At 39.4% G+C, this 21,607-nt stretch overlaps 1 protein-coding gene and 1 long non-coding RNA gene across 2 annotated transcripts; both read right to left on the bottom strand.

Moving 5' to 3' along the window:
• Positions 1–14,539: 14,539 nt before the first annotated feature.
• Positions 14,540–15,740, bottom strand: LOC147277679 (uncharacterized). Its single transcript, XR_015124070.1, has 3 exons — positions 15,646–15,740; positions 15,513–15,558; positions 14,540–15,059 (listed from the first exon to the last, which is right to left on the bottom strand). It is a non-coding gene; the product is annotated as an uncharacterized LOC147277679 (long non-coding RNA).
• A 3,664-nt stretch (positions 15,741–19,404) lies between these two features.
• Positions 19,405–20,920, bottom strand: LOC147277678 (uncharacterized). Its single transcript, XM_086255690.1, has 2 exons — positions 19,559–20,920; positions 19,405–19,440 (listed from the first exon to the last, which is right to left on the bottom strand). Exons 1-2 carry the CDS (start codon positions 20,918–20,920, stop codon positions 19,405–19,407), a joined length of 1,398 nt encoding a protein of 465 aa, XP_086111816.1.
• Positions 20,921–21,607: the final 687 nt, after the last annotated feature.

Raw genomic sequence — 21,607 nt, 5'->3', positions numbered from 1 at the left:
GTTTTTAAATTTTGAATTAAAAAAAAAAAAAAAACAATTTCGTTTTGGCTTTAGAGGTCCGGTCCTCTAGGTCATTTAAAAAAAAAAAAAAAAAAAGTTTTGTTTCTTTTGTTTTTAAACTTAGGGAGTCAAATCCCACATCAAAATGCAATTTTCAAAAATTCATTCCACCCTAATGATGGAATTGAATCTTTAGAACCTTGTTGCAACATTGTTTTTAAAGTAATTTGAGTCTTTTGTGTGTTTTGGTTAGTTTTTGAGTCCCCAACAAGTTGATTGATTGTTTATGACTTTTGAGAAGCATGTTTAGCATTGTGTGTATGATATGTATTCTTCTTTTTCTAATATTGTTCCATAACCTATTTTATGATTCTATGTGATTAGGCCTTATTTTCATGAACTTGAGTTGTGATTTGCATGATTTACTGATTCATATGCATCTTAAAGTAGACTTATGTGACCCATGTGAAGTTTTGAGCCTTGTCCTTCATTTCGCGAGTGTTGTACATGACTCTATTCTTTTCTCGTTATTTAAGTCGTTGTATGATCTCATTGTTTTTGATCAAATGCTTGAAATGTATATATTTTTGAATCAATGAACTAGAACTTCTTTCTTATTTTAGGCAAAGCATGTTTATAACTACATGAATCTTAGAAGATGATTTTAGGCCATGTTTGTTTTACCTATACCCATACTAAGCCAACCCTTATGTGTTTTATCCCTAGCTAACCCTTTTGAGCCTTATAGCTTTTTCTTTGTTTACCCATACTATATACCCAAACCCTAAGTTTGGGGGTGCTATACCCCTTATACCCGTTTTACCCTATTATGGTATTGCAATGTGTTTTACATATTGATTGAGGTGGAAAAGAAATGAAAATGCATAGCTTATACAAAAATGTGCTGAGATTGTATGTACACCGTGCCCAAAAAGAAAAAAAAAAAAAAAGAAAAGTAAAAAGAAAGAAAGAAATAGTTGGGACGGTTTCAAAAGAAGAATTAAGCAAAAGAGTTCAAATTGAGCTATGTAATGCAAAGAAGCAAGGTATGCCTCAGAATGTTCTATTGTTCTTGCAATTCCATAGTTTATAGCCCTTTGTTTATCCCTTCCATTTCAATATCATACCTTACCCTAAGCCTTCATTATAACCCCTATGAAGCCCTAATTGATTTTAAGAGAAGTGCAGTTCTTAATGTGGAGTCTAGGAGGGAAAGAAGCTTATGGTTATTGATTTTATTTCAAGTGTTTTGATTTTCCCTTCCTTGAGATCTTGTTTCCTTTCAAATGTGCTTATCCTTCATAACAATATGTGAGCTATTTCTCTTTGATTACATAAATTCTCTCACATATCCTTTGAGTGCACAATTCAACCCAATTCTTGAGTGCTTTATTGTTGAGGGTATGCCTTGGTGAGGATTGGAGTTGAATCTATTTTGTATATGTTGATTTATTTCTTGCTTGTCCAACACTTGGGTTATGAAGAGAATGACCTATATGCACAATGGAGGAGTAAGGTATGTTATTTGAAGCAGTATTAGAATTTGAAGAATGAATATTATATATGCCTTGCTCTACTATGTTATTGTTGGTCATACTCATGATGTCATTTGTTGGGAAAGTTAGTTAGTTTGTTTTTAAGTTTTTGAGTCTTTTTCTTTATTTTCTTTGCTCGAGGACTAGCAAAGTCTAAGTTTGGGGGTGTGATGAGTGTTCATTTTACGCTATTTTATGATACTAACTCCCTAACCTAGAGTGTTAGAACTCGATCTTTTTGTGTCTGTTGTCTTGTTTTTGTGTTTTTAGGTCGAATGAAGCATAAATAAGAAATAGGAGCAAATGGAGCCGTTTTGGGACATTTCCTGGTCAAACTAGGAAAATGGGTCAATTCCTGGTCAAACTAGGAAAAGAGCTAAAATCCTAGTCAAATGAGGATTCCTAGTCACACTAGGAAACATCAAGTCCAGAACCATCATTGTCGAGCCAGAAATGAGAAATCCTGATTGGAACAGGAATTCCTGGTTGAACTAGGAAACCTAACCCTACTAGGGAAAGGAGTCCTAATGACACTAGGAGACTCCAGGGGCAATATGGTCATTACGAGAAGTCAAAATGGATAAGGAATCTTTCATTTACAAGAAATCCTAGTTGGACTAGGAAAGGTTGGTCAAAGTCAACTCAATCAAGTCAAGGTTCCAAAAGCTTCTAGAAGGTGGTGGACATCCATGGAATCAAATGGAGCGAAGAAATGAATTCGAATCCAAGAAGGAGAGAGGGGTAAAATTGGAAGTCAAAGTAAATGGTCAAGGGTCAACCATATCATGTCATGAAGTCAATTGGGCTTTGGGCCTAGGTGAAGTCGAAATCCACAAGAATGGTGAGGTGGCAGCCCAACACATTATTTGCATGCTTGCAGCCCATTCAGCCCAAGTCATACAGCCATGCGCAAGCCATGCATTCCTAAAGCCCATCACGCCACTTGCTTGTTGCAGCCAGCCCATATTCTTTTAATTGAAACCCTAGCCCATCACGCCTACAAAGAGAAAGCCCAAGGAATCCTAGCTGAAAAAGAAGTCAAAACCCTGGAAAATAGAGCACCAATTTCGACAGCAATTCTGTAATTCTCCAGAACGAATCAGGTAGCATGCCATATATGGTTGGAAAGATACGGATGTTAGCTTCGCAGGGAATTTTACGGATTTCGATTCCGAGTTTTCTAGCTTAAGATATGGTCATTTTAGTGGAGGTAGCGCAGCAGTTCCGCGAGCTGAAAAGGGAGTTACGCCCAAAAAGAGCCCAAATCAGCCCAAGGCCCATGTTTGGCCGAAAATTATAAGTCTTGGTGTGCAAGGAATGCACTTATCCCACATTGAAGAGAAAGAGAAATCTCAGCCCCACTCTCCTCTATAAATATATCTTTATAACTCAAGGAGAGGGAGCTCTCTCTGAAATTTCAGAAACCCTAGCCTAGTCTCTCTCTCTTCTTGCCGCACACCCTAGCCTCCATTCTCTCTCTTTCTTTTCTCACGCACCCTAGGAACTCTAGCAGCCCCCATTATTTATTTTCCTTTCAAGCCACAGCCACCAGCCCTCTACCTCTTCTCTTTATTTTTGTGCCGAACCCTAGGAGGAAGGAGGAGTGCCATCTTGCGCCGCCGCTGCTGCCACCTTGTGCCGTCGCTGCTGCCACCTTGTGCTGCCGCCGCTGCCACCTCTTGCCGCCGCTGCTGCCACTCTCTAGGGATGTTCTTTTATTTTTGTTTTGGAATTCTTATTTCTTTTGTTTGATTCTAGTTTTTAATTGTTTTGTTTAATTAGTTTGCTTTCCAACATGGATTGGGAATTTATTTATATTATTCTGATTTTCTTTTCTATTTTAATTATGTAGGTTTATTTATTCTATCTTGCATGTTAGTTGTAGGTTGATTATTGGATTTGCATGCTTTAACAAATCGTTTATCCGTCTCTTGGTCTGTTAGTTTGATGTTTGCACATATTAAATTTCCACTATCTATTAAAACCCCCGTCACTAGTTGTTTGCATCCTTTGACTGGCCACCTTAGGGTAATTGCATCTAGTTTATTTGTTAGGTTTAGCTGTGAAATAGTCAAAGACACTAAACCACAAGTAACAAGGGAATAAGGGATTATTCTTGGTAGTGGGGTTGGGCGACCTCTATAAGGAAATAGTCAAAGCTTATATGTTGTGCATGTTTGACGTTCTCATAAAACTTAATGACTCCTGCATGGGTAACAGCTGCCTTAGCTTGAACTAGGGAACATGTAGGTTAACTGGCTAAGGAAGGCCCAAGAAGCTCTTAGTTTATGCATTAGGAGAACAATGGCGAGAAAGTAACTAGCCAAACCTTTTTAGCTGTCAAACTTTAATATGTTGTGTTCAAATTAACTGTCATTAGCCTTGGATGGTTATTGCATGCTTATCTGATTTGAAACTGAAAACTTAACATTGCAAGATAGAATAAAGTGTGTGTGCGTGTGGTGATGTGTGCGTGTGTTTTCATCTCTTAAAACCCCCCATTTAGTTATTCTCTTGATTAATTAAATTGATTTGTTGTGTATTAACCATTCCCTGTGGGATCGACCTCGTGCTTGTACGCTTTGCTACTAATGCGATTCGTGCACTTGCGAGTAAACTTAGAATGAGATATGTTTTTATTTTGTTCTAAGAAAACATTCAACAACGAATCCATTAATCGACCTACAACTAACATGCAAGATAGAATAAATAACCTACATAATTAAATAAAACAAATAAAAGAAACAAAACAACAACCAATAAATAAAATCCCAATTCATGCTTGCAAAAGGAAATCAGAAACGCAAATTAAACAAACTTAGAAACATAAACTAAACAACTAATTTAAAGTGCATGAATTAAATGAAATCAGAAACGTAAAGTACACAAGATTAAATGCATGCACTAATAAAAATCAGAAACACAACTAAACTAGATTGACAATTGTAAACTAATTAAAATCTGAAACATGCATTAAATAAAACCAAAGCTATAAACTAATTAAATTCAGCAACTTAAATTAAATAAATTCAGAGACCAATATTCAACATTAAATCTGAAACTAGAAGAAAAATCAAAAGAAGCAAGGGGAAGGGGGCTGCGGCAAGACAAGGAAGGGAAGGCACCTTGCACAAGCAATTGGCTCACGGCTATGGTGAGCTAGGGCTTGCGACTTAGGGGTGTCCCTCCTTGCAGCCACGCCACTTCTCTCTCTAAGTCTCTCTCTGAATTCGGCTCACCTTACAAGAGGAATAAAAGTTGAAAGCTAAAACCCTAAAACAGAAAAATAAAACTAGGAGGGGGAGAGGGAGATTTCGGCTGGAGTAGGAGAAGAAAAAGTGTCCTCCAAAAGTCTGAATGAGAGGGATTTATATAGAGGAACCTTCCTTGAGAGGCAAGGAAGAGGAACTTGCGGCTGCTAGGGTTTGCTTTCCTAGTTCCTTGCGGCATCAGCTAGGGCTGGCTGCACCTTGGGCTTGCGGCATGGGCTGCTCCCTTTGGGCTTAAGTGGCTCACGCCTAGCCTAGCTAGGCTCCCTCCTTGGCGCATGGGCTGGTAGTCTTGGGCTTTGGGCTTGCATGTTGGGCTTCAGTTGCTTCCACAAGATGGGCTAGGGTTTCACTCCATGGGCTTCCATCTTGGGCTTGTCACCTTGGGCTTGCGCATGGCCCCTTGTCTTGCTAGGGTTTGCATGGCATGCATGCGCATGCATGGCTGCAGTCTACCCCCTTGCGTGTGGCTTTTGGGCTGCTAGGGTTTGGGCCCATGCATGTGCATGCATGGCCCACTTGGTTCGGCATCCCTAGGGCCCATGGGCCCTCCACTTTTGACTTCCCATTTTGCCCCTCATTTCCATTTGAATTCAAATTCATTTCTTCCCTCCATTCATTTCCATGGATGTCCACCACCTTCTGGAAGCTTCTGGAACCTTGAAAAACATTTCCTGGTACAACTAGGATTTCTTGAAAATGAGAGATTCCTTATCCATTTCGACTTCTCGTAATGACCATATTGCCCCTGGGGTCTCCTAGTGTCACTAGGACTCCTTTCCCTAGTTGGGTTAGGTTTCCTAGTTCAACCAGGATTTCACATTTCTGGCTCCGCAATGATGGTTCTGGACTTGATGTTTCCTAGTGTGACTAGGAATCCTCATTTGACTAGGATTTCTGCACTTTTCCTGGTTTGACCAGGATTTCACTCGTTTTCCTGGTTTGACCAGGAAATGTCCCAAAATGGCTCCATTTGCTTCTTTTTCTCATTTCTGCTTCATTTGACCTGAAAACACAAAAACAAGACAAGAAACACAAAATAGCGAGTTCTAACACTCTAGGTTAAGGAATTAGTATCATAAAGTGATGCAAAATGCACACTCATCAGTTAGGATTAGCGTTCTATACCTATTGAAGCACATTTGGTGCTAAGAACGCATGAAAACGTCATTTCGGTGCATACTTGCTTCAATTTCGTTCTAATTGCTCCAAAACATGCCCATTTGGCAAGAAAGCAATGGGGATGCACTTTCTCTTGTTAGGATTGGCGTTCAAAACCTGTTGAAACACATTTGGTGTTAAGAGCATCCGAAAACGTCATTTTGGTACATACTTGGTCCAATTTCGTCCAAATTGCATCAAAACGTTCCCGGTTGGCAAGAGAGACATGGGGAGGCACTTTCTCATTTTAAGATTAGCGTTCTATACGTATTGAACCACATTTGGTGTTAAGAATGCACGAAAACATCATTTCAGTGCATACTTGGTCCAATTTCTTCTTAATTGAACCGAAATGTGCCCATTTGGCAAGAAAGACATGGGAAAACACTTTTTCATGTTAGGATTTTTGTAATAGACCTATTGAACCACAGATGGTGTTAAGAACGCACGAAAACGTCATTTCAGTGCATACTTGGTCCAATTTCGTTCTAATTGCTCTAAAACATGCTCATTTGATAAGAAAGAAAAGGGGAAGCACTTTCTCGTGTTAGGATTAGCGTTCTAGACCTATTGAACCACATATGGTGTTAAAAACACATGAAAATGTCATTTCGGTGCATACTTGGTCTAATTTTCTCCAAATTGCACTAAAACGTTCCCGGTTGGAAAGAAAGACATGGGGAAGCACTTTCTCGTATTAGAATTAAAGTTCTAGACCAATTGAACCACATTTGGTGTTTTTTGGTATATACTTGGTCTAATTTCTTCCTAATTACTCCAAAACGTGCCCATTTGGCAAGAAAGATATGGGGAAACACTTTCTCATATTAGGATTACCGTTCTAGACCGATTGAACCACATTTGGTGTTAAGAACGCACGAAAAAGTCATTTTGGTGGATAATTGGTCGAATTTCATTCCTATTGCTCCAAAACATGCCCATTTGGCAAGAAAGAAATAGGGAAGCACTTTCTCATGTTAGGATTAGCGTTCTAGACTTATTGAACCTTATTTGGTGTTAAGAACGCACGAAAACGTCATTTCGGTGCATACTTGGTCCAATTTTTTTCTAATTGCTCCAAAACATGCCCATTTGACAAGAAAGAAAAGGAGAAGCACTTTCTCATGTTAGGATTAGCGTTCTAGACCTATTGAATCACATATGGTGTTAAGAACGCACGAAAACGTCATTTCGGTGCATACTTGGTCCAATTTCGTTTTAATTGCTCCAAAACATGCCCATTTGACAAGAAAGAAAAGGGGAAACACTTTCTCATGTTAGGATTAGCGTTGTAGACCTATTGAACCACATATGGTGTTAAGAACACACAAAAATGTCATTTCAGTGCATACTTGGTCTAATTTTCTCCAAATTGCACTAAAACGTTCCCGGTTGGCAAGAAAGACATGGGGAAGCACTCTCACATATTAGGTTTAGCGTTCTATGCCTATTTGTTAGTTTCTAGGATTCTGAATTGGCTTTTCCATATCAAAATCATTGTATTTATTTTTTAATTATTCACTCACAAGCTCAAGGCTAGAATTAGGGTTAAGATCACTTGTGTTGAAGAAATTAAGAATAAAGTTGCAATGCAAAAGACTCTAAGGTATAATGCACTTCATGCATTTCACGAAAAACTGTTTTGTGTCTGTTTGACTAGTCACTCACGAATTATAAGGACAATTTTCTTTATACGTGAACTGCACATGCAGTTTTATCACTTGAATAATTGTTGACATTTCAGTAGCCCATTTGAATTAAAGTTCATGTATCTTTTTTTAAACAAGCATGTGCACAACACATGAACTGGTTTTTCACTGAATCAATTTGTACAAGTCATGGTTTATCTTTAAGCTAGTCTTCATGCACTCACACACACCTCACCACTATTCATCTTCTTCCTCTTTTATGAATTTTGCAAAATGAGGAAACTATTGATTTACAGCTCCACATTCTTATCTACAGCTATATTAGGATTCCTTTTTAGGACAAAAAGAATATGCCTTCAATTTGTCTCTTGTGGACAGCCATTGTTTAGCTTCCATGTGGCACGGGTAGACAGAGGGTGTATGCGTCGTGGGTATATGGGTGTTTTTTATTTGGGTTTTGCAGCTGTGACGTTATTTTATCTTAGGCATTCTTGTTGCGTGAGTGCTTGGGGTTTTGGGTGTGTGCTCATCTTTTGAAGTAAGAAAATGCTTTTGATTTTCACAAACTAAAATAATTTTCTTAACTTGTTTTTCACTCTCTAAAATCTGAATGTGTTTGAGTGTGTTCTAAAGCTTTTCACAAATTCATAAACACTATCATTTAAATTTTAGATCTAGGATTCTCCATTAGCCTTTTCATGTATCTTGCTTGAGAAGGTTGATTTTTAAAGAATCTAAATCTGCATTTCATGATCATACATTGAAGAATCTGTTGTGCTTGGTATGAATCGGTGCCATGGGTTGATGAGCTTGGAGTTTGAGCTGCCTTCTTCATGATTGACTGATTGCCTTGCTTTTGGAAGTTGCACAAAGGGATAAAAAGCTGCCACTTACACTACAAGAAAAGCCTTAATATATATCAGTGAAAAACCGATATCTATTTAGGTTGCATACCGATATATTGAGTGGTGATATCTATTCTCCCATATTAGATATCGGTTATCCACTGATGTCTATACTAAATTAGATATCCTATTTGTTTGATAATCAGATATCATATACAACAATCGTTATCGGATATTAACCATTTCTGATATCTTAAAAACTGCATTCTGATATATAAGATACTTATGATATTGTTATTTTTTTTCAAACAGATATAAACAATGTATTCAATATCTCTTTGGTAATGAAGATCTGATATAAAAAGATATATAACATATAGTTTTTATAATTAAAATTTAATATAAAAAGATATATAACATATCGTTTTTGTATTTAAAATCTGATATAAAAGTATGTTTTAAATATCGGTTTTTTGTTTTTTAAATGATGTTGAAACTCTATTCCTTATCGTCGCTTTTTTTCATAATCTGATATGTAATCCAAAGTAAGCTTCTGATATGGATAGAAATTGATTGACATAGATCCATGCAACAATTAGTAAGCTTCTAAAGTAATCCAACTTCAATTCTTCCATTCATATAAATTAATCCAACATCAAAACTCAAGAGTAATCAAGTTAACAAAAAGAGATTACAAATCCATCTAAAAATATGGATAGCCCTCATCAATCCATGTATACCCCAAAATCACTATTCGATTTCCATAAGCACCATCAAAAAATCCATCTCTATATCCTAAACACTGCCAACATGTACAAAATAATTAATCTATCTCAATCGCTTGTACTTCGGGTTACTCCCCTAAAAACATTAAAAAACAATGCATTAATATTTACATATTGGTAGTCAACACATGCAAGCTCAAACCTATACTCAAACCACACAAGTTGACAAGAAAAGCAGTTCCAAGGCAGGGCAGTTCCAAACCCAACTAATGTGATGAATTCATAACAAGGCTTTTTTTAATTGATTCATAGGAAAGGCAGTGCCTTTGGTTATTGCAATTCAAATTATGGCCTTAACTTGTGAATTTGCATATTAGAGAGCAAAACACCTCCACTTTGCCATGGATTATGAATTCTTATTAGAACTTGCGTATGATAACAGGAGATGCAACCCGCAAACATGTTTAAAGTAGCAATATTGACTAATTAAAGGTCTCTTTTTTTTCTTTTGAATCAACTGCCATACTTGCACTAAAAAATGTATCAATAGAAAGTTAACTTCATACTAATTGCAAATTTGGAGTTACTTGGAAGGCAGAAAGATGTACAGAACTACATAAACCAACATCCACACTCAACTGTATAAATCAACTACATAAAAAAAATTAAAAAATAAAAAGACAAAGAGAAAGAAAGGTAAAGTAAGTTTTACTCAACCAAAGGAAACATGTAATGGATTAGGTCGTTGTATTCACTAAAATAGAATAAGAATCTTCTTGACCCAATGTGTCATGTGACTTATGTTTGATATAATATGGCAAAAAAATTTCAATAAAGCTCCCCAATATTAGTGACTGATGAGTGTTCATTTTACGCTATTTTATGATACTAACTCCCTAACCTAGAGTGTTAGAACTCGATCTTTTTGTGTCTGTTGTCTTGTTTTTGTGGTTTTAGGTCGAATGAAGCATAAATAGGAAATTGGAGCAAATGGAGCCGTTTTGGGACATTTCCTGGTCAAACTAGGAAAATGGGTCAATTCCTGGTCAAACTAGGAAAAGAGCTAAATTCCTAGTCAAATGAGGATTCCTAGTCACACTAGGAAACATCAAGTCCAGAACCATCATTGTCGAGCCAGAAATGAGAAATCCTTATTGGAACAGGAATTCCTGGTTGAACTAGGAAACCTAACCCTACTAGGGAAAGGAGTCCTAATGACACTAGGAGACTTCAGGGGCAATATGGTCATTACGAGAAGTCAAAATGGATAAGGAATCTTTCATTTACAAGAAATCCTAGTTGGACTAGGAAAGGTTGGTCAAAGTCAACTCAATCAAGTCAAGGTTCCAGAAGCTTCTAGAAGGTGGTGGACATCCATGGAATCAAATGGAGGAAAGAAATGAATTCGAATCCAAGAGGGAGAGAGGGGTAAAATTGGAATTCAAAGTCAATGGTCAAGGGTCAACCATATCATGTCATGAAGTCAATTGGGCTTTGGGCCTAGGTGAAGTCGAAATCCACAAGAATGGTGAGGTGGCAGCCCATGCATGCATGCGCATGCCATGCAAGCCATGCGCCAACTCTAGAGCCCAAGTCATGCAGCCCACATGCCAAAGCCCAAGGAAACCCTAGCCCATCACGCCTACAAAGAGAAAGCCCAAGAAATCCTAGCTGAAAAAGAAGTCAAAACCCTGGAAAATAGAGCACCAATTTCGACAGCAATTCTGTAATTCTCCAGAACGAATCAGGTAGCATGCCATATATGGTTGGAAAGATACGGATGTTAGCTTCGCAGGGAATTTTACGGATTTCAATTCCGAGTTTTCTAGCTCAAGATATGGTCATTTTAGTGGAGGTAGCGCAGCAGTTCCGCGAGCTGAAAACGGAGTTACGCCCAAAAAGAGCCCAAATCAGCCCAAGGCCCATGTTTGGCCGAAAATTATAAGTCTTGGTGTGCAAGGAATGCACTTATCCCACATTGAAGAGAAAGAGAAATCTCAGCCCCACTCTCCTCTATAAATACATCTCTATAGCTCAAAGAGGGGGGGCTCTCTCTGAAATTTCAGAAACCCTAGTTGTTTTCTCTCTCTCTTGTAGCCGCCAATACCCTAGCCTCCTTTCTTTCTTTTCTATTCCTTTCAAGCCACAGCCACCAGCCCTCTACCTCTTCTCTTTATTTTTGTGCTGAACCCTAGGAGGAAGGAGGAGTGCCATCTTGCGCCGCCGCTGCTGCCACCTTGTGCCGTCGCTGCCACCTTGTGCCGCCGCTGCCACCTTGTGCCGCCGCTGCTGCCACTCTCTAGGGATGTTCTTTTATTTTTGTTTTGGAATTCTTATTTCTTTTGTTTGATTCTAGTTTTTAATTGTTTTGTTTAATTAGTTTGCTTTCCAACATGGATTGGGAATTTATTTATATTATTCTGATTTTCTTTTCTATTTTAATTATGTAGGTTTATTTATTCTATCTTGCATGTTAGTTGTAGGTTGATTAATGGATTTGCATGTTCTAACAAATCGTTTATCCGTCTCTTGGTCTGTTAGTTTGATGTTTGCACATATTAAATTTCCACTATCTATTAAAACCCCCGTCACTAGTTGTTTGCATCCTTTGACTGGCCACCTTATGGTAATTGCATCTAGTTTATCTGTTAGGTTTAGCTGTGAAATAGTCAAAGACACTAAACCACAAGTAACAAGGGAATAAGGGATTATTCTTGGTAGTGGGGTTGGGCGACCTCTATAAGGAAATAGTCAAAGCTTATATGTTGTGCATGTTTGACGTTCTCATAAAACTTAATGACTCCTGCATGGGTAACAGCTGCCTTAGCTTGAACTAGGGAACATGTAGGTTAACTGGCTAAGGAAGGCCCAAGAAGCTCTTAGTGTATGCATTAGGAGAACAATGGCGAGAAAGTAACTAGCCAAACCTTTTTAGCTGTCAAACTTTAATATGTTGTGTTCAAATTAACTGTCATTAGCCTTGGATGGTTATTGCATGCTTATCTGATTTGAAACCGAAAACTTAACATTGCAAGATAGAATAAAGTGTGTGTGCGTGTGGTGATGTGTGCGTGTGTTCCATCTTTCCAAAACCCCCCATTTAGTTATTCTAGTGATTAATTGCATTGATTTGTTGTTTATTAACCATTCCCTGTGGGATCGACCTCGTGCTTGTACGCTTTGCTACTGATGCGATTCGTGCACTTGCGAGTAAACTTAGAATGAGATAATTGTTTATTTTGTTCTAAGAAAACATTCAACAAGTTTTTGGCGCCGTTGCCGGGGAATGGTGTCTAATATCAATGAATTGATTTGATTAATCATTAGAATTAGGATATATTAGTTAGATTTGTTTTTGGTTAGTTTTTAGTTTAAATAAATGTCGTGACTTTACAAGCATATTCTCTACTGATTTGGTGTTTGCTTTTGTAGATGCCTAGAGCAACAATGGGAGAAAGAGGAAGAGAAGACGCAAGTAGAGGAATGGCAATGTCAGGCTGAAAGACAGTAAATCAAGCGCTGATTGGGAGGCAACCCAAGCTTTTTCAAGAATCCAAGAGATCAATATAGACCAAGGAGGCCGTGCCTACACTTGGAGTGTCCCACTTGCATCCGCAAGTAAACAATTCCTCTATTCTTGCTTCCTTTGACCATCTTATTTCATTTGTGTGTTATTTGGTTGCAATTTCCCTATTGCTTATTTTGAGCATTCATGCATTTAATTTGTATACATTGAGGGCAATGTATCATTTAAGTTTGGGGGGAAAGCAATGGTGTCGTAGCTTGTTTATTAGGTTTTTTGTTTTTAAATTTTGAAAAAAAAAAAAAAAAAAGGTTTTGTTTCTTTTGTTTTTAAACTTAGGGAGTCAAATCCCACATCAAAATGCAATTTTCTAAAATTTATTCCACCCTAATGATGGAATTGAATCTTTAGAACCTTGTTGCAACATTTTTTTTAAAGTGATTTGAGTCTTTTGTGTGTTTTGGTTATTTTTTGAGTCCCCAACAAGTTGATTGATTGTTTATGACTTTTGAGAAGCATGTTTAGCATCGTGTCTATGATATGTATTCTTCTTTTTCTAATATTGTTCCATAACCTATTTTATGATTCTATGTGATTGGGCCTTATTTTCATGAACTTGAGTTGTGATTTGCTTGATTTAGTGATTCATATGCATCTTAGAGTAGACTTATGTGACCCATGTGAAGTTTTGAGCCTTGTCCTTCATTTCGCGAGTGTTGTACATGACTCTATTCTTTTCTCGTTATTTAAGTCGTTGTATGATCTCATTGTTTTTGATCAAATGCTTGAAATGTATATATTTTTGAATCAATGAACTAGAACTTCTTTCTTATTCTAGGCAAAGCATGTTTATAACTACATGAATCTTAGAAGATGATTTTAGGCCATGTTTGTTTTACCTATAGCCTAAAAAGCCAACCCTTATGTGTTTTATCCCTAGTTAACCCTTTTGAGCCTTATAGCTTTTTCTTTGTTTACCCATACTATATACCCAAACCCTAAGTTTGGGGGTGCTATACCCCTTCTAGCCGTTTACCCTTAACTATGGTTTTGCATTAATTAAGATTGAGGTTGTAAATAAATGATTATGATTAGCTTGAAGGATAAGAAAATGAAATGTGCTTAATTGTATATGTGACGCCCCGAAACTGGGAACACCACAGCGGCACCCGTCTTAAAGATCCTGAGACTATAATACCCCTTACCCCGAGTATTATATTCCCAAGCTCTCTAAAACGAGTTAAGCCCTTTTTATTGAAGAACCCGGGTTGGATCAGAGTAGTAAAAATACAACGGAAGAAATTACTGAAAATGCCTCATATTATAAATAACAGTAAAGAGTACCAACCCGTGAGGGTTATGTGTTTCAAATACACTAACCCTAATGCTACATAATAAAACAGTAGATAAACAGATATGTCAGGATAGTCCAACCCACGCCAGAGTGATTCAGTCTTCAACAAAGTGGTGCAACAAATTGGACTCATGGATAGCCATTGGGATATGCCACCTACGAGGATGAAAGAGAAACACCACCACAGATCCAAAGAAAGGATCTAAACTAGATAGCAAGACTGAAACTGACAAGCTGCAAGTGCCACACCCACGACCTCAATCTTGGTCTCCAACAACTGGATTATCTGCACTCACAAGAGTACAGTAGGGGGTAAGCGTCACATACGTTCATCGCTTCCCCTCGAGGGAAAATCCTGGTTAGGTTTGAAAGCAATACTCAAAAATATAGGATTTCAAGGAAAACAGTTTAAAAGCAATGCACACCCAAAAACAGGGTATCAATATCAATAATATTGTAACCAAAACCAGTAATGATAAAGATAGTTATGCCAATAATCAGTGAGTAAAGCCTTTGCATGCTCATACATCTTTTTCAGTGAAAATCCTTCCTGTCACGTGACATAGTTCAGAAACATACCTGCGACCGATCACATACAGGCCAACCACCAGTATCGGAAATTCAACCACCACCTCGATACTGTGGTGAGAGTATCCATTTACCTGGTAATACCACATTGGTTAGCCTCCCCAGAAGGACATTCGACTAACCAGTCCGTACTTACCCCTCCGGAGGTTTAGGGGATCGAAACCCAAGGTCACAACACGTGCCCGTTACTCTCAGGTCGTTCAAGGTATCACACAGAAAATCACACAAATATGCCATACAAAAATCATGCACATTCTCTGTGAAAGACATTTTCATATACATATAGTACGAAAATAGGCAGGAAATCCAATAACCGGGATATGGTACTTTCCCCCTACCTGTTTTACCAAAGTGTGTCCCTTGCCTGATCCCTTTCCTGTGTCTGGGTCCCACTTGTACCTGTTGGGAAACTGGAGATCCGAATCCGACGACAGCTATTAGGAACGTACTAAACGTACTCTCGGCCTTGTCTATTAAGACCAGGTAAAATTTAGAGGTTTGGCACTAGCGTAACTTGCTAGGCTTCTCTAAATTCTTGATCCGGCATGACCCTGCTCCCCGAGGCAGACAGTCATGTCAGACCGTGTGGTTTCTAAGTTTATTTTAATTTATTGTCGAGGAGGTTGATCAGATATGAACCTTACAACGTGACCAGGTCAGTGCATGGGGAAACTGAGGGAGCTCTGGCTCAGTACCCAACGCATGTATGCTCATGGACTGACCTTAGTCATCACGTTATTTGGTTACCACTGATATGGCCTCAATATTTATTAAGTTCATTTAATAACAACAGTTAAACGGTGTTTCGTCTATAACCACCACTTAAACAACAGCAAATCAAATAAGCTGGGTTAAGGGTATACCTGTTGAAGACTTCCCACGAGCAGAGTCTCGGTACTACTAGACTTGCTAAATAATAAGATTAAAATAGCCTAATTAACAAGAGATTTATTTAACAAAATTTTAGCAGAAATTCGACAGGGATCAAGAAATTACCTATGGAGCTCAGAAATGATTTTTTTAAAACTTCACCAAAACATAGCCTTCACACTACTAGAATTGAAGAGCTCGTCGCCACGATTGCGTAGGCGAAATCGGATCGTCGATCGGAGCTTCAGAACTCAAGATAAACTCAAAACAAGATTGAAGAAGAGAGAGAAAGGAGGAGAGAGGAGAGAGAAGCTCTCTCTTGGGAAGCGTGCGGCTGAATTTGTGAGGATCAGCTGGGGTTCACGCCACTATTTATAGGGTGAGTGAGTGAGTCAACTCGGTTGACTCATCCGAGTTGACTGGGTTGACTCAAGTCAACCGTCATAACTTTGACTAATGAGAAATTGACACGTGGCGAAGGCTTTGACACTTGGCTGCACATGCAGCCATCAGATCTTGCTGCCATGCATCGTTAGACGCTCCAGATCGTGCCACGTGGCGCGATCTGGTGTTTTTCCTATTTTATTTTCTTTTTCCTATTTTTCTCAACTTCAAAAATTAATTAAAAATAGCTCGGGACTCGGAAAAATACCCCGAAAAATACTACGGACTCGTATCGACTAGTACTAATTAACTATGAGGTCAAATTACCAATTTTCCCTTTAGAAAAATTTCGAAAATTTCAAGCTCCACAAACTAAGATAAAATGCTTTTAAAAATGAAATTTTGGGAAATTCATAAAATAATCTCCCGGACTCGGAATAATACGAGACTTGCTCCGTTGGGTTCGTGAGTAAAAGTACCACCTTCTAAAGGTCTAACTTGGGTCAAAACTCTAGTCAAAGTTGGTCAAACAATTAAAGCTTAAGGTGAAAAATACGATTTTCCGCCAAACAAATTTCTAGAAAAATTCTAGAAATTAAAGAAAAATTCCAAAATAAATTTGGAAAATTTTGGGTCTCACATCCTCCCCTACTTAAAAAAAATCTCGTCCTCGAGATTACCTGAGTTCACTGAAGAGATGCGGGTATCTCTTCCTCATGTCGGATTCCAGTTCCCATGTCGCTTCCTCGACTCCGTGGCGCTGCCACTGAACTTTTACAAGTGGTACCTTCCTATTCCTGAGTTGTTTCGTCTCGTAAGCTAAGATAGAAACAGGTCCTTCCACATAAGACACGTTTGGTTCGAGCGGTAAACCAATCCAAGGCATCACTTGAGGGATGTCAGGCACACTCTTTTTCAACTGGGACACATGGAATACGTTATGTATGTATGCTAACTGAGGCGGCAACTCCAACCTGTAAGCAACTTTCCCGACACGTTCCAAAACCTTGAACGGTCCAATATACCTGGGTGCCAACTTGCCTCGCATACCAAACCGAAATGTACCCTTCAAAGGACTAACTTTTAGAAACACCAAGTCCTCAACTTGAAATTCCAAAGGCTTCCTCCTTCGATCAGCGTACGATTTCTGCCTACTCTGGGCGGTTTCTAGTCGTTTCTTGACCATCTTGACCTTTTCGGTCGTTTCTTTAATCACTTCAGGACCCAGAACAACTCGGTCCTCAACATCGGCCCAACAGAGTGGCGAACGACATGGCCTTCCGTAAAGTGCTTCGTACGGTGCCATCTTGAGACTGCTTTGATAACTATTGTTATACACGAACTCGGCGAGCGGTAAGTACTCACTCCACTTACCTCTGAAATCTAGAACACAAGCTCGCAACATATCTTCCAGTATCTGAATAACTCTTTCAGATTGCCCATCCGTCTGCGGATGATAGGCACTGCTAAGATTCAATTGAGTGCCTAATTCAGATTGTAACTTCCGCCACAATCGAGATGTAAATCGGGGATCTCGATCGGAAACAATCGTCTTCGGGATACCATGCAATCGAACAATCCATTCGATATAGAGATCAGCAAAATAATCAACAGGTGAGTTCATCTTGACCGGCAAGAAATGAGCTGACTTCGTGAGTCTGTCCACGATAACCCAAATACCATTGTGCCCTTTTGTATTTCTCGGCAGATCTGTGATGAAATCCATAGTAACACAATCCCACTTCCACTCTGGAGTAGGTAACGGTTGCAACAATCCAGACGGCTTCTGGTGTTCGGCTTTCACTTGTTGGCAGGTCACACAGTGATTAACAAAATCAGCCACGTCTCTTTTCATACCTTTCCACCAGTATCTTCGTTTCAAATCTTGATACATTTTCGTTCCTCCAGGGTGCATAGCAAAACTGGTAGAATGAGCTTCGTTCAGAATCCGTTGTCTTGTTTCTTTCCTGTTTGGCACAACTATTCGGCCTCTGTATCTCAAACTTCCATCAGAATGTACCTTCCATTCCCCAGGTGCATCTCCTGAGTATACCTCCTTCTTTTTCTGCTGTATCTCTAGATCCCCTTCTTGTTCTTGAACTAATTCTTGCTCCAATTGGGGCTCAATCTGCATACTTGCAATCCTTCCATCATGGTGTATGTTGACCTTGTACTGATCCAAAGTCTGTAGGATCTCCCGTTCAGCCATCAATAAACTGGCTAGAGTGTTTTTCTTCCTGCTCAGTGCATCAGCTACTTTGTTGGCTTTTCCTGGATGATACTGTAATTCAAAATCATAATCTTTAAGATACTCCATCCAGCGTCGTTGTCGCAAATTCAGATCTCTCTGAGTGAATATATGCTTGAGGCTCTTGTGATCTGAGAAAACAGTGAATCGGCCTCCATACAAGTAGCATCTCCAGATTTTTAGAGCGTGTACGACAGCGGCTAACTCCAAATCATGAGTTGGATAATTCTTTTCATATTCCTTCAACTGTCTTGAGGCATAGGCTATCACTCGCCCATTCTGCATCAGTACACATCCGACTCCTATTATGGACGCGTCGGTGTAGACTTCATAAGGATCTTCATTGTTGGGTAAGACTAACACTGGGGCAGTTGTCAGTCGTTTCTTGAGCTCTTGGAATGCTTCTTCACACTTCTCGTTCCATTCAAACTTGAATCCTTTTCTGAGTAGTCGAGTCATCGGGGTAGCAATCTTGGAAAAACCTTCTACAAACCTTCTGTAATAACCTGCTAATCCAAGAAAACTACGGACTTCTGTCATGCTCTTCGGTTGTTCCCAATTCAAAACTGCTTCGATCTTCTTGGGATCAGGAGACAATCCTTTTTCTGAGATGATGTGGCCAAGGAACTGTACCTCTTTCAGCCAAAATTCACATTTTGACTTCTTGGCGTAAAGTTGCTTTTGAAGTAATGTCTGTAGAACAATTCTCAGATGCTCTTCATGCTCTTCCTTACTCTTGGAGTAAATCAGGATGTCGTCGATGAAGACAATAACAAATTTGTCCAAGTATGGACGGAATGCTCGGTTCATCAGGTCCATGAATGCGGCAGGTGCATTTGTCAATCCAAACGGCATCACAACGAACTCATAATGTCCGTATCTGGTACGAAAAGCAGTCTTTGGGACGTCTTCGTCTCGAACTCTGAGTTGATGGTAGCCGGATCTGAGATCAATCTTTGAGAAGTACTTCGCTCCACTAAGTTGATCAAATAGCTCGTCAATTCTAGGCAATGGATACTTGTTCTTTATTGTGACTTGGTTCAGCTTCCGGTAGTCTATGCAGAGTCGCAATGTTCCATCATGCTTTTTGGCGAATAGAACAGGGGCTCCCCATGGTGATATACTTTCTCTGATAAAGCCCTTCTCCTTCAAGTCGTCTAATTGCTTCTTCAGCTCCACCATCTCAGCTGGTGCCATGCGGTAGGGCGGGATTGAAATAGGTTGAGTGCCTGGTACAAGTTCAATCTTGAATTCTACTTCTCTTGTTGGTGGGATTCCGGGCAGATCTTCTGGAAAAACGTCTGGGTATTCGTCTACCACTGGTATTGGTTTATCTTCCTTCTGCTTGGCTTGTGTGGAAAGGATGAGTGAATAGCATAGCATAACTTTCTTGCTTTTGAAACAAACTCTCAGCAATGGGTTGATGGGTTGTAGCGGTTTGTGCAATCGGATGATCACCTCTTCTCTGTTACTCGTGACTACCTTCACTTTTCTTTTCTCACAATCGATCTGTGCCTGATTTTCTTGTAACCAATCCATTCCTAGAATAAGGTCGTAGTAATCCATGTTCAAAGGGTATAGGTTTGCTGTCAAGACTCGGTTTTGGACTACTAGTTGGCAAGATTGGTAAATTCTATCTACTTCGGTTGTTGTTCCAATGGGTGTACTCATGTGGATGGTTTCAGCTAAAGGTTCAGCATGCAATCCTAATTCCTCAGTAAAGCTAACAGAGACAAATGAATGTGAAGCACCCGTATCAAACAAAATTCTTACTTCAGTATTAAAGAGCAGTATAGTACCGTCAAGTGGGGCTTCTTCCTGGTTAGCTCTTACTGCAAAAACTCGTCCTCCTCTAGCTGGTTGTGGTCTTCCTCCGCCACCTCTTCCTTGTCCTCCACGATTGTTGGGTTGTGGTAGTGCATGTTGCAATGGTTGAGCTCTAAATGGTTGTGGTACAGCCTGTATCTGTGGTTGTGGCCTGGGGGCATTCTGCTGTGTTCTAGTAGGACAATTATTTCTGTAGTGGCCTTCACCTCCACACTGGAAACAAATTTGAAGTCTAGTCTTCTTCCAGTTTCTTTGGTTTCGAGAGGGTCCTCCCCTCTGAAAATTTCTTCTTTTTCCTAGTCTTGTTCCCTCAGACCTCGCAATTTCCCCTTTCTGTCTAGTTGCAAGGAAATCCTGCTCCTGAGCATAAGCAGCATTGACCACATCTTTGAAAACTGTAAACCTTTGACTTGCCAAGTATTGGCGAATCCCGTTCTTCAGACCTTGCAGAAATCTGACAGTCTTTGCCTTCTCATCATTCATGGTAGATGGGACGAAACGTCCAAGTTCAGTAAACTTTCCCACGTATTCAGAAACAGTCATGTTTCCCTGCTCTAGATCCATGAATTCCTTCATCTTTGTCATCTGCAGTGGCTCGGGAAAATATCTGTCGTAGAACAATTCCCTAAATCCTTCCCAAGTCATAGTGTTAATATTTTCTCGGTGCCTAATGCATCTCCACCATCCGTCAGCTTCGCCTTCAAACACATGTGTAGCTAGCCAGATCTTGTACTCATCTGGTGCGTTAATCGACTCGAGCTTCTTCTCGATGTGCGTAACCCAATTCTCAGCTAAATCGGGTTCGGAACTTCCGTGAAACTTCATCGGCTTAGTCCTAAGGAAACGATCTAAGTACTCGCCTCGTCGCTTATCTTCACGTTCAGCGGGAGTGAGACGGTTACCAGCTTGTTGAGCAAAGAAAGCCTGCATAAATTCAGCCATTTGTTGTGGGTCGAACCGATTATTGGCATTACTGTTAGTTCGATCGAAACGGGGTGGCATCTTGTCAGCAAGACTGAAAACAAATAAGGGAATGATTGACACAAATAATACAAGGAACAAAAGTGTTTCAAGGGAAAGACTTATCGAAGAATGTGTTTGGTTGGAAACTTCGAAGGAATCTGCTGAATCGGCTCTGGGTTGGCATATCCTGCATATTAGTAAAAATAATCTACTAACAATCTTACAAAGTTATCTATTTATTTATTATTATTATTATTATTTTAGGTCGTACCGCTCTGATACCACTTTTTCTGTGACGCCCCGAAACTGGGAACACCACAGCGGCACCCGTCTTAAAGATCCTGAGACTATAATACCCCTTACCCCGAGTATTATATTCCCAAGCTCTCTAAAACGAGTTAAGCCCTTTTTATTGAAGAACCCGGGTTGGATCAGAGTAGTAAAAATACAACGGAAGAAATTACTGAAAATGCCTCATATTATAAATAACAGTAAAGAGTACCAACCCGTGAGGGTTATGTGTTTCAAATACACTAACCCTAATGCTACATAATAAAACAGTAGATAAACAGATATGTCAGGATAGTCCAACCCACGCCAGAGTGATTCAGTCTTCAACAAAGTGGTGCAACAAATTGGACTCATGGATAGCCATTGGGATATGCC

The sequence above is a fragment of the Dryas octopetala genome, chromosome 8 (assembly GCF_963921425.1).
Source record: "Dryas octopetala chromosome 8, drDryOcto1.1, whole genome shotgun sequence".
Lineage (NCBI taxonomy): Eukaryota > Viridiplantae > Streptophyta > Magnoliopsida > Rosales > Rosaceae > Dryas > Dryas octopetala.
The sequence above is the reverse complement of the archived record's forward strand: the minus strand, read 5'-3'. Positions and strand labels throughout refer to the sequence as shown.